Genomic DNA, 14,233 nt, shown 5'->3' on the forward strand with positions numbered 1-14,233 from the left:
ATCAGGACCTGAGCTGAAGGCAGAGGCCCCAACCTACTGAGCCACCCAGGAGCCCCAAGACTCTATTTGTTTTTAAGATTTATTTATTTATTAGAGAGAGAGAGAGAGAGAACAAGAGTATGGAGGGGGCAGGGGGGGTGTTACACACAGAGGGAAAGGGAGAGAGAACCCCAAGCAGACTCCATGCCCAGCACAGGGCACAATCTCACAGCCCTGAGCCAAAACCAGAATCAGGCACTTAACCAACTACATGGGCCAGTCACCCCAGACTCCATTTTAATTGTTTCTATTTATTTGAAAAGGGTTTAACTACTTAATATTAAAATCTATTAACAGCTTTGCTGTTCACAGGTACATCCTCAAAACTTTTTAAAATTCATATATATTTGAAAATTCATAAAATAAAAATTTTTATAACACTTGCTTTAAAGTCATAAATGCTAGGGGCTCCTGGGTGGCTCAGTCAGATATGCCTGTGACTCTTGAATTTGGCTCAGGTCATGATCTCAGGTTTGTGAGATCAAGACCCACACCGGGCTCCAGGCTGGGTGTGAAGCCTGCTTAAGAGTCTCTCTCTCCCTCTCCCTCTACTCCTCTTCCCTTCCCCCTCTTAAAAAAAACATAAATAAATGTTAAAAAACCATAATTATAATCACTCACACTGTTAACAAAATCATTTCTCAAAATCTCCATAAAGTTATCTTTAAGTCAAAAGCAAAGATTACTAAGAAGGAAAAATCAAGGGGGTGGCTGTGTGGCTCAGTGGGTTAAGCATCTGCCTTTGCTCAAGTCATGATCCCAGGGTCCTGTGATTGGCCCTCCCCAGCTCAGGGAGAAATTGATTTCTCTTTCTCTCTCCACCCCTCCCCCACTCCACCTGGGGCTCTCTCCTGCTCTAATAAATAAAATCCTTAAAAAAAAAAAAAAAAAGAAAGAAAATCACGATGACTTTTGAAAAATGGATGACCATATTTCATCAAATTAATGATATTGTTAAGGCATAGGCATTAGTTCATGTACTACTGGGGGGAAAAAGATCTGCCAACTGAACCATGACATGCTATGGATTATAACACACATCCTGATTTCAGAAATATTAAAATATAACTAAGTTGTGTGCTTCAAAATTTATAAAAATGCGGTTTGTCATTCTCAAGAAGTTATTCATTTATTTACCATGTATTAAGTGAAATTTAATTTATACAAATAAATTTTAAGTTATCCAAAATCAACTTGATATAAAAATAAAATGTAACAAAAAATTATAGACTAAGAAACCCCAATCGCTGATGAAAACAATGAAATGAAGGCAGCCCTGAGGAACCTGGCTGGCTCATCAGAAGAGTATGCAACTCTTGACCTTGGGCTTATGAGTCTGAACCCCACCTTCAGTGCAGAGATCACATTAAAAAAATAAAATCTTTGGGACGCCTGGGTGGCTCAGTTGGTTAAGCAGCTGCCTTCGGCTCAGGTCATGATCCCAGTGTCCTGGGATCAAGTCCCACATCGGGCTCCTTGCTCGGCGGGGAGCCTGCTTCTCCCTCTGTCTCTGCCTACCATTCTGTCTGCCTGTGCTCGCTCCCTCTCTCTCTCTGACAAATAAATAAAAATCTTTAAAAAAATAAATAAATAAATAAAATCTTTAAAAGAAAAAGAAAAGAAAAGTAAAGAAAAAAGAAATGAAGGCAGACTTAAGAAATATCTGATTCATTAAATTTTAAAGGGTTTTAAAATATTAACTTTCAGTTGAATAAAACCCAAATAGCACAATTTTATTTTTAGTATTTCACTTAAGCACATATCTGAATTAATATAGGTAAAATTAATAAAATCTGAATTGTAACTTTTTCAGTAGTAGGTATAACTATATACATTACTCAGAAACTCAAGGAATGCTAAACTTACCTTCACCTACAACCCCAAGGATCTCAAATTTATTCATCACATTACCAATGTTAGGAATCTTCATGAAGACAAACTCCTCTTTTGATGCAAGCCACAGAACATGGCATCAAGAAAGAACTTCAGAGAACGTCGTGAAGTAGAATCAAAATGCCAAAGGAAGAAATTCTCACAGGTTGGCAGGGACTTTCACATACTTGTTCTAATGTGAAGTATTAAATGATTCCCTGAAAGAGAAAACACAAAAGTTCTAAGTTTTATATTCAGCACTCTAATAATCTATCCTACTGTTTTGTACAGTTTTTAAAAAATCATGTTAATGTTTCATAAACTAAAAAAAAAGAAAGGAAAAAAATGACAATAAGAGAGAAGAACCCAAAATGGAACAAAAACAAATGTACCTAACTGTATTTGAAATGAATAACATAACCATCACCCCAAAGGGGAGGGTGGGAATTCACTCCAGATAACTTTTGGAAAACAATGTTTTAACTACATACTCTCTCAAGCTAAAAACAACAAAAAAAAAAAATCTATAAACAAATACCACACTTAAGATACTTGTTTTTACACAAAGATATGAAATTATGTGCATTCTCAGACTGAGCAAATAAAAATAAGTAACATTGTGGATAATAAGAGTTTGGCTTCTTATTCTCATAAAAATAAGTTACAAATATGAAAAAGGATGAAGGCTTGGAATCAGAGCTAACCATAGGAGCTCGGTTCTTAATATAGAGATGCAGAAACAGACATAAATGTGTATAAATATACATACACATATATATATATATATTCCCTAGCTCTGTCTGCTGAGGAGACCTAGGAGCAATGACATTCCAGTATCCCATTACCACAGCTAGTGCACCCAAAAAAGGTACCAGTTTCCTCAGAGAAATGGCTGATTCCCAGGCAAGAGCAAGGAAAAGTACAATATGTGCCCAGGATATACTTCTGTGGTGCTGGAAAAGCTAATAATGCTCAGAGAATGACAGGAGCGTGTCTGAAGGACACAGGGGTCAGCTTGAGTCACTTCTGGTCAAATGAGAAACAACTAAACAACAAAATAAATGAAAATCGTAGATGATAAACCACATAATAAAATAAAAGCATACCAGTCCTTACTTACATAAATAACTGAGGGGAGAAGGAAAAGCTCTGAGAGTGTAATTCCAAATAATAAATGTAGTGATGGAATTAGAAAATCACCATTTGGCAAACACCCTGGTAATAATTATTTCAGGCAAGTATCATCAACATATGCTGAAACTAGTGGTTCAAAGTTTGATGGAAAACAGGATATTATCTAGTCTCAAAGTAGCTCCACTACAAAATACCCGCGAATTAAAAAGGGAAAAATAGTAATTTCATAGTGAAAAATCCTGCCAGATACCACCTTAATTAAGTGATCAAAGCTAACATCATCAATAATAGAAAAAGTCAACATCATAAACCTCCTGATAGGATACAACACATCACTTCTGTGGCAGTCCTTCCAAAAAGGTAAAACAGACAAGCCCAAACTGAGGGACATTCTACTAAGTAACTGACCTGTATTCTTTTAAAATGTCTAGGTTATAAAGGACAAGGAACCAAGTAACTGTTCCACAAAAGAAGATTAGGAGACCTGTTAACTAAATACAATGTATAATCCTGGACTAGAATAAACCAGGACAAAAAAATATTTTTTTATTAAAATTTTTATGAGTGATGTACATGTGACTGTAGTTAATAATATTAATATATTTGAAAGTTGTTAAGAGAGTAGATCTTCAAAGTTCAACATAAGCAATAAAAATTGGTAACTATGTAATGATGAATGTTAACTAGACTTACTGTGATCATTTCACAATAGATACAAATATCAAATCACTATGTTGTAGACTTGAAACTAGTATGTTACATGTCAGTAACAGTTCAATTGATGAATAAGGTACAGCCCAGAATCTCTAGAATAAGACAGTCAAATAAAAAATTTAACAAACATAAAAAGAACAAACACCAACATTTTTGGAGATAAAGTTTGCAGCTTAAACCATTCAGGAGGGCGCCTGGGTGGCTCAGTGGGTTAAGCCGCTGCCTTCGGCTCAGGTCATGATCTCGGGGTCCTGGGATCGAGTCCCGCATCGGGCTCTCTGCTTGGCGGGGAGCCTGCTTCCTCCTCTCTCTCTCTCTGCCTGCCTCTCTGCCTACTTGTGATCTCTCTCTGTCAAATAAATAAATAAAATCTTTAAAAAAAAAAAAAAAAAAAAAAAACCATTCAGGAAAAAAATAATAAGTACATGTGTATGGAGGAAGAAACAAAGAATGAATAAAATGTTAACATGTGGGGAATCTGGGTCAAGGGTCTATGAAACAGGAAACTCTGTACTATCCATGCAACTCTTCTCTAAATCTGAAATTATTTAAAAATAAGTTATTTTGCTTCAAAAAAACACTATGCTATCTTTATGAAAAATCACAGCTGTACCAACATAAAATATTGGTTTAAAAGGAAGAAATAAATCAAAACCAATAAATTCTTTGCTGCCTATGAAATTTGAAGCTTTTTAAAAATAAGAGTACCCATGTAGTGTGGAAAAGTACTGACTTAAAGCATGCCTTTTCATATGCTGATGAAAATACAAACTGAGACAAGCTTTCTTAAGAGAAGTATGCCCATAATTAAATGTTTTGAAATGTTTATAGCATGATAGAAGTATCTGACAAAAATGTACAATGAAGATCATTCATAGAGGCAAAATATTATAGTCCCTTTAAAAATTAAGAATATGACAGAAGTCCTACAGTTAATGCTTATTAACACTATTATTAAACATTATCCTAATGAGTTTTAGTGATCTCAGTAAAATAAGAAAAAATGAATATAACATATTGGATTGGAAAAAGAAGCAAAACAGAATTAACAGATAATATTGCCTAGATTAAAAATACAAAGAAATTTACAAATTACTCAAATTATAAATGTTAACAAAGTAGTTGAATATAAGCTTAATATACTCAATATAAAATAACAACTATATATATAACATTGATGTAAAAATCAATAAACAGAAAATGTAATTTTTAAAAGCACATTTATAACAAAAGAGGCACTAAAGATTTAGCATAACAAAAAATGTTCAAAACCTCTATTCAAATATAACTCTATTCAAAGGCATCCAAGAAGACCTAAACAAACAGAGTTATCTCAGCTTTGAGACTGGAAGACTCAAAACTATAAAGATGACAATTCTCTCCATATTAATCTATACAGTCAATTAGATTCCAATCAAAATCCCAACAAGGCGTTCTAAGGAATTAAGACAAGCTGATTCTAAAATATATATAGAAGAACAGAGTTCCAAATACTGCCAACACCCTCCTAATATGGAAAGTAGGAAGACTTGACCTTGAAGGTAAGATGTGGTAGGATGTTCTACCAAATATATTAAGGCTTAACACTCAATTACAGAAATTAAGACAGGATGGGGTATCTGGCTGGCTTAGTAGTAGAGCATGAGACTCTTGATCTTGGGGTTGTGATTTTGAGGCCCATGTTGGGTGCAGAGATTATCAAAATAAAATAAAAAGAAATTAAGACAGAGCAGTCTTCGCACAGAAACAAATTTGCTAGTGAAACTGATGTGCAAGCCTGCACAGAGACCATACTTCCGTATCCCTATGGATCCACACTCACCTACACCTTCAGTCTGTTTCCACACAAGAATCTTTAGAGTAAGTCAGATCATGTCACTGCTCTGCTCAAAACCCTCAAATGGCCTCACATATTATGAGTGAAAGTCAAAGTGCACATGAGCCACAAGGCCTTAAACTCCCCACCTCGGACATCGGTGACTATTCGCTCCCTTGGCTCACTGCACTCCAGCAACAATGATCTCCTTTCAGTTCAATATATGACAAGAAAGTCACAGTTATACCTAATGCTAAATAGTTCTCTGTCATGCTAATGTTTACTTTAAGTCAATATCTCATTTTTCATTCAACATTTACAAATAATGCTTTTGCCTAATAGAAGGCAACAGAAAGCAGATACTATACTTGGTTTAGAAAACTTTAGTTCATGGGGCACCTGGGTGGCTCAGTCAGTTAAGCGTCGGAATCTTGATTTTGGCTCAGGTCATGCATGATCTCAAGGTCATGAGATCAAGCCCTGCATACAGGTCCACACTCAGCACAGAGTCAGCTTGAGTTTCTCTATCTCCCTCTCACTCTGCCCCCCAACCCATGCTTGCTCACTCTCTCTCCAAAATAAATAAATAAATCTTAAAAAAAAATCTTTAGCTCAATAGAACAAATCTTTTCGATAATACTGACATTTAGACAAAATGTCATAATCTCAGAAAAATATTAATATTTATTCCACTCATTCATTAAACAAATAATTACTGAATGCTTAATACATTTCAGAGAATGGGTAAATCGGACACACAAAACAGTGGTGAACAAGATAGACACCGTCCTTACCTCACAGAGCTTTACATTTTGCTGGGCATGGGGTGGGGTGGGGGGTGGGGAGTAAGATTATCATCAGATACTGACACTTGTTACAAAGGGAAGGGAGAAAGGAGTGATTTCTCAGAGGCCTCTCTAAAAGTGTGAATATTTGAAGTAAAACATACCAGTAAGAAAGAAGAAGGAGCCAGCTATACAAAGATCTAAGTAAGTCACATTACAGGTAAAAGAGGCTCAGAGTACTTCTGAAAATGAGTTATTCTTTCATTTTCTATAGCTGATTTGGAAGAACACCCAGAAAGCATTTCAATATCCCACTTTCTGCCAATAATGGCCTGGCTCATTTCAAAGGAACCTTGAGATTAAAAATTAAATCATTCCCACTAAGAAGACCCAGCCCCCCCAAAAGGTATGTACCTAAGTACATAAAAGAACATTTGGTCCCACCTATTCTCTATAGAAATCAAAATTGAGTAATGCAAACTGAGAATCAGAATTCAAACGTGTGAGGTAAATACATAACACAGGTGTTGAGCAGTCTTTTAACTACCAGTATTCATACTGAGAAAACAGCCATATGCCAAACTGGATTTCATTACAATTTTATATGACTAACACTGAGTAATTTTTAAGACCTAAAAACTCAGATACTTTAGCTTCAACTAACTAAATAACCTAGATGAAATGTCCCTTTGAGGACAAATACAAACACTGGAGAAAATACTTTTTTAAAACAGTCTCAAAACCCCAAAGACTTAAGATTATAAAGAATTAGCTGGTTGAAATCAAAGCAAAAGGCCAGGATCCAGAGATGTACTCCAAACCACCCAAAATGGTTTCAGCTCTCAGGCACTTGAAGATCCAGAAAAAAAAAAAAAAAAAAAAAAAAAAAAATGGGAGGAAAAAATGCTCCTAAAACCTTTAAAAATCCAGAAGCAAAATTCGAAGGCAAGAGTGCCAAATTTCTATAAGCCACCACTCACTCAAAGCAGAAACCTGAGAGCTACACTTCCAGGATAAATGGAACCAGGAATAGACCAGCCACGGACAGACCTGAATTACAGTTTCATGTTATCTGCAAAATAAACCATTGACTTACTGAGGTGGTTCTACATTCAGACTGGTAATGTCACTTGTATTTGCAAAGGGGGAGCGTGAAAAAAACCAAGTCTCTGCAGAAAGATATCAACCTGGGCCTCACAATACTGCTACAAGTCCTCTTCCTTTACACTAAGCAGTACAGCACAAGATACCAAGATCAAGAGCCAAACAGAAATGACCAAAACAGAAAATGACTCAGAAAGATGTGTAATATCAGAATTATCAGCAGGGCTAAACTACTAAAAACCGAAAGGTCGAGCATTTTGACAGAACTGGTAGGTCCAAAAGGCGAAAGACCAAATTTGAAAAATAAATTAGAATTCCAGAACTGAAAGAAAAACAGCAAAGGTACTCAATAGACAGTTCAAAGAGAAACCTTCAGGATATAGATCATTTTGGACATATTTTTTAAACTTGACCAAACGAACATTGTAGACTGTACCAAATAAATTTGGAATGCCTTTTTCCTCCCCCAAACATATACAAAATATTTTTAAAAACTGGTATGTCCTAGGTCATAACACAGTTCAAAATAAACACAAGGATTGAAGTACGAGGTTCTCCCTGCACAATGCAAACAGGCAAAAAATCGATCACAAAAGAAATAACTAAAGAATATTCATATGTTTGAAAATTAATACACTCTTAAAATAATCCATAAATCAGTCAAAAAACAAATCATAACAGAAAAATACGGGGCACCTGGTTGACTCAGTCAGGAGAACATGCAATTCTTTTACCTCAGGGTCGTGAGTTCAAGCTCCACATTGGGTATGGAGCTTACTTACCTTTAAAAAAAAAAATAACAAAAATATAGGGCGCCTGGGTGGCTCAGTGGGTTGGGCTGCTGCCTTCGGCTCAGGTCATGATCTCACGGTCCTGGGATCGAGTCCCGCATCGGGCTCTCTGCTCAGCAGGGAGCCTGCTTCCCTCTCTCTCTCTCTGCCTGCCTCTCTGACTACTTGTGATTTCTCTCTGTCAAATAAATAAATAAAATCTTTAAAAAAAAAAAATATATATATATAAAAATTTATGGGAAGACACTGAAGCAATGCTGGGGTGGTGGGGACTGAGAGTCTTATATATGCATATATCACAAAATACTAAAAATTAAAATTAATAAACCAAGCATCAATATCAAGAGGTTAAAAAAAAACCAGAAAAATAAATCCAGAGAAAATATAAAGAAATAATCAAGAGTAAAAATTCATGAAATAGAAAACAAACAATAAGGAGATTTTTAAAAAGGGGAAAAAAAAAGAGCTGGATCTTAGAAATCAACTTTGGAACTAATAAACGGAAAAAGAATTCAGCACAGCCAACGTCTAGTCACAGGCTTATAATATCCTGAGTAGAGAACCCAGCCACACCATCCCCACACTTTTGACATACAGAACTAAGCTAATATACCGATGCCGCTTTAAGCTGTTAAGCCTGTGGTAATTGATTACAAAACAAAAGAAAACCAATACAATCGTATCGTTTCATTTATACACAGTCTTATAACAGGCAAAGCTGAACTACAAACTACATGGTTTAAGTATGCATATGTAAGTGGTGAATCTGTTTTTTAAAAAGTTAAGTGACTTTTTCTTATAAAAATCAGGATATTACTGGTAGGGAGGAGTTGAGATCAACGAGTGATAAGATAGAGGGCTTTCTGAGACACTAGGAATGCTCTATTTTCTTGAATTCAATGATAGTTAAATAGACATTCATTAGAGTGTACATTTATTTTTTATGTATTTCTATGTTGTTATATTCCTCAATAAAACAAACTTTTAAGAAGTCCCAGAGTTAATTCTGATAATGACATCGTATATAAATAGTTTCTTGGTCATTTATATGGAAGTAAAAAGTAACTTTTTATCAAAGATAAAGCATTTCAATATTACACGAACCAAAAAAGTTTAAATGACCTCTCTCTGAGGTTCCGACTTCACATAATATATGGTCTCTAGTGTTGGGTATCAACAAAACCAAAAACTCTCACTGATGGATAATCCAGATGATGAACACACTCTAAAACAATGCCAGATAAGGAGCTGGTAAGAAAACTGTAAGTTTGCCTTTGATGAGAAATGATGGACATCTAAATATCTGAAGATTTTTTGAGAAAGAGGGAATAGAGCAGATATTTATTTTAGGGGGAAGAACTAAGATTAAGGTACAAATGAAAAGGAGACAGATGTCAGCTCAGTAGTGACTAGACCTCAATGAACCATCAATATTCATGCATTATTATAAATATCTTATAAATATATATAAATATAAAAAATTATATCTATAAAATATTTTTATAAATATAAAATATAAATTCTTATAAATATTTCTAAGATGCTTCAGGGTACAGCAGTGGGCCAGCCCACTGTAAATGCTTCAGGGTACAGCACTGAACAACAGACAAGGACGTTGCTCTCACGGAGCCTAATGAGGGAAGAGAGACAATAAACCAATAAACATGATCATTCCAGGCACTAAGTATTACAAAGGAAAGAAAACAGTCTTCCAATATAGGGGGTGGGTGGAGGGGGGAGTGCCATGACCCTCTTTTAGATAGAGTGGCCTGGGAAAGGCCTGCTGAGAAGTTGAGATTTGAGCAAAATCTGTTTAATGTAAAGAAACAAGCCATAGGAACAGGGATGGATGAAGAACGTTCCAGGAAGTACAAAGACCCACAGTTTGATAATTTCAAGGAACAAAGATGACCTGTGATCTGAAGCATAGCAGACAAGAAGGGGACCAGCAGGGGGCAGGAAGAGGCTGCTGGATGCGCTTTGGACTGGCCATGGTAGAAAAGCCATGCACTAAACTAGATGTCCTATAAGATCCCTTCCAACATGAAAATTCTAAGAATGTCTCAAAAACTTTGAGGTTTTTTTAAATTAGTATTAACTTTATAAACAAGTAACAGAATAAACTTTGAAGTGGATGTGTTCCACACTAAGAGATACACCTAGAATTAAGCAAACTTGCCTGTGCACTGGCAAGCAAGTACCTACAAGAACTGACAAATACGGAAGGCTTATAATTTATTTTATGTATCATTAGTACTGAATTTAAGAGTTGCCTGGGCCTTGAATGTTTCCTTTGTGCTGAAATTATAATCTTCATCTCAACAAGTCTTTTCTTCTTCCCAAAGAGAGTACAAAATCCGTTGAATCATGACTTTTGTTCTCATCTCTGGCATTGTTTTTATACATACAAATAAGAGAACCATTTTGTCACTCAAAACTGCACAGGAACAGGGAGGCTGGGTGGCTCAGTTGGTTAAGCAGCTGCCTTCAGCTCAGGTCATGGAGACCCGCACCCGCACCGGGCTCTCTGCTCAGCAGGGATCCTGCTTCTCCCTTTCTCTCTGCCTGCTGCTCTGTCTGCTTGTGATCTCTCCCTCTCTCTCTCTCTCTCTCTGTCAAATAAATAAATATAAATAAATAAAATATTTTTAAAAAACTGCACAAGAATGAATTTGGTACATGACAAAACTTGTAACAACATTTAAATGGTTTGAAAGCATCTTAAAACTCATGATCGATCCATGTATAAACCATGTCTATGGAAAGCACAGCCTTGCAATAAAAAAATCCTAATTACTCTCCTTAGAAAATTTCTCCATGTTGCATGTAAGTGAGGAGAAAAATGCACTAGTTTTCCTCCTGGATGTGACCACATCGCCCATAATTAATAATTTTGCTTTATTCTACCAAGAGTGGAAAAAGAGATTTATCAAACCATTCTCTATAAATCAATTCCCATTATTATATCCAACTGCTATTTGACTATCATGAGTAAAGTATACACAGTTTAATAACATAAACATTTCAAACTTCCAAACATATACCTTACCTCCCCACTCTTTACCTTCACAATCTATCCACAAGGTAGGAAATTCAGTAAAAACTCAATGGATCTCCTTCTAACCAGCTACCTGATATTCTGCCTAAGCACTGCCAATCCTACAGAACTCTTTAGTTTTCTGAGACTCCAAAGGCCTCAGGATTAAAACTGAATAAAAGAGCTAAACTCAGATCAGAGAAATTCAGGGTTTAAACTAATAGTGTCCTATTTTTTTTAAGTTTTTACTTAAGTAATCTCTATACCCGACGTGGGGCTCAAACTCATGACCATGAGATCAAGAGTTCCATGCTCTTTCAATTGAGCCAACCAGGTGTTCCAATAATGTACTATTTAAGATACGCTATTGGCTAAAAATGTTTTGAATGAATAGAATACATAAGTATCAACTTTATCATGGTTTCCATGGGGTAATTTGTTCTAACCTCCAAATCCCAAGTAACTGATTTTAAAATAAACTTACAAAAGTTGGGGACCACCTAGATATTGCTGAGTTGATGTGGATCAGAAAATAGAACTAAGTTATTGTTCTACTCAAAAAAAAAAAACACAACAACAACAAAAAACTAATATTCACCTGAAAAAAGACAGAAGGAACTGAAGGCCAAGAGTGAAGAACACTCACAGGATTTAAATGAAATCAAGACCATTGGCCTAGATACATTTCATCCCTGAAATGCTTTAAGACTTCGGAGATGAGATTGCAGAACCTTAGTGGTATTGAGCAAGTCCTACAGAAAAAATGAGAAAGATCGGCCTAGAGCAAAACAGTCACATTTTTCAGAAAGGGTAAAATGGTACATTCTGTAAACACTGCATCTGAGAACTTCTAATGAAACAATCATTCAATAAATGTCTTGAGTGCTAGCCATATGCTAGGCACTGGAACAGACACTAGGAATATATCAGTAAAGGAAAAAGACAAGACTCCTTATTTTATGGAGTTTATTAAAGTATCACGCAATAAGCATAACATCGCAAATATAAGTCCTTTGGAAAAGAGACATAATGTGCTACAAGGGCTTGTAATAGGGTTGCTACCTATTAGGGAAGGTCGGCTTTTCCAGAGAAAGTATCCAGTGAGCTAAGATCTGTAGGAAAATTAAACATAAACTTATGGAGGATGAGGAATGCTCCAGGAGAAAACAATTTACGTCAAAGTCCTAAGTCAGAAGGGAACATGACAGAAATGAGAGACTCAACAGCAGTGGGGATGAGGTCATTAATAACCTAGTACCAGGTGCAACTGGAGAAATAGATTAGGTTATTTTATATAGTTATCTTTATCATAAGACACAAGGAGACACAGGAGGGTTTTGAACACTGGGAGGAGTGGGTTCAGGGGCTGGTATGACAATCAGATGATATGTGTTTGGAAAAAATCATACAAGATACAGAGAAGCAAATGTCTCATTACATAGAAGAGAAGATGCCAGTTTGGGGGCATAACAAGTAGAAAGCCATAGCAGGCATCCAGGTGAAGAATTAGGGCAGGATGGACTTAGTTGGTAGATATAAAGAAAATGAATAGATTAAGAAATACTTTTGGAGGGGAAACCAATACAACTCAGGATGGACTAGAGATGGGAAGTATAAGAGAAAACAAGGACAGGCGCATGGCTGGTTCAATGGGAAGAGCATGTGACTCTTGATGTTGGGTTATGAGTTTGAGCTTCACATTGAGGGTAGCTTACTTTAAAAAAAAAAAAATTGCAAAGCCTTATTCCAAATCTCTGTACTCTGTACCATCTCATAGTGCCTACACCCAAAGGGGAATAAATCTAAAAAAAAAGGGGAGGGAGAGAGAAAGCAAGGATAACTTCTTGATTTGAGTTTGGTCTATGAGTAGATGGAGGTTGTTTCTTGATTGAGGAAAAAAGAAAAACAGATTAAAGGAAGGGAGGAGAGAGGAAATCCGGAATTCTACTTTAGCCGTGTTAAGTTTGCATTGAAATACCTATAAAATGAAATAGACAAAAACCAAAGGGAAAAGAAAAATCAAAAACTGAGGGAAAGAATTTTCAACTTGTATCACAAAGAGTTAATATCCTAACACATAAAAGATTCCTACTACTCAACAAGATAAGCAGAAACCTAATTTTTTAAATGGGTACAGTACAAGACACCTGGGTGGCTCCTTTGGTTAAGCGTCTGACTCTTGATTTCAGCTCAGGTCATGATCTCAGAATTCTGGGTGCTGGGATCAGGTCCCACATCAGGATCGTGCTCAGCGTTGAGTTTGCTTGAGGATTTCTCTCCTCTCCCTCGGCCCCTCCCCCTGCTCACTTTCAGCACTTTCTCTCTCTAAAATTAATAAATCTTTTTAAAAATAAAATGGGTGAAGTACTATGAACAAATAGTTCACAGTAACGGAAACACAAATGCCTCTTAAACACATAAAACATTACTCAACTTTACATATAATAAAAACTGAAGATTAAAACTACACTGAGATTCAGGGTGCATGACTGGCTCAGTCAGTAGAGCATGGGATTCTTGATCTCAGGGTCATGAGTTCAAGCCCCATGTTGGTTGTAGAGATTATTTTAAATAAAGTAAATATAATTGTTTTTTAAACTACAGTGAGATTCAATTTCTCAGATTAGCAAAAAACTAAATTAACATACCATGTTGATGAGAGCATGAGGAAATTATGCTTATTCATACATTGCTGGTGGGAATGTGTATTAATGTAATTTCTGGAGGCTAATCTGATACCTTTCAAAACTAAAAAGAAACATATTCTAATGACACAGCAATTAAATTTCTAGAAACTAATCATCAGAAACACATACACATACAGAGATAAGCATACATAATTTTCAGCAGTATTGTTTGTAAAAGTAAAATGGAAACAACCTTTAAGTATGCATCAATAGGGGCCTGGTTAAATGAACTGCGGTACATCCATTCAAATTTT

The 14,233-nt window shown here is 35.9% G+C and overlaps 1 protein-coding gene across 2 annotated transcripts in view; it reads right to left on the reverse strand.

Annotated features, from left to right (window-relative positions):
- Positions 1 to 14,233, reverse strand: part of CDKL5 (cyclin dependent kinase like 5) — a 225,322-nt gene that overhangs the window by 144,663 nt on the left and 66,426 nt on the right. For both annotated transcript variants that reach the window (XM_082718372.1, XM_082718369.1), the window contains exon 2: positions 1,906 to 2,129. In XM_082718372.1, coding sequence (XP_082574498.1) covers positions 1,906 to 1,969 — 64 coding nt within the window. In that variant the 5' untranslated portion in view covers positions 1,970 to 2,129. The remainder of the gene's footprint in view (positions 1 to 1,905; positions 2,130 to 14,233) is intronic.

This window comes from Mustela nivalis (assembly GCF_964662115.1).
Source record: "Mustela nivalis genome assembly, chromosome: X".
NCBI classification, from domain to species: domain Eukaryota; kingdom Metazoa; phylum Chordata; class Mammalia; order Carnivora; family Mustelidae; genus Mustela; species Mustela nivalis.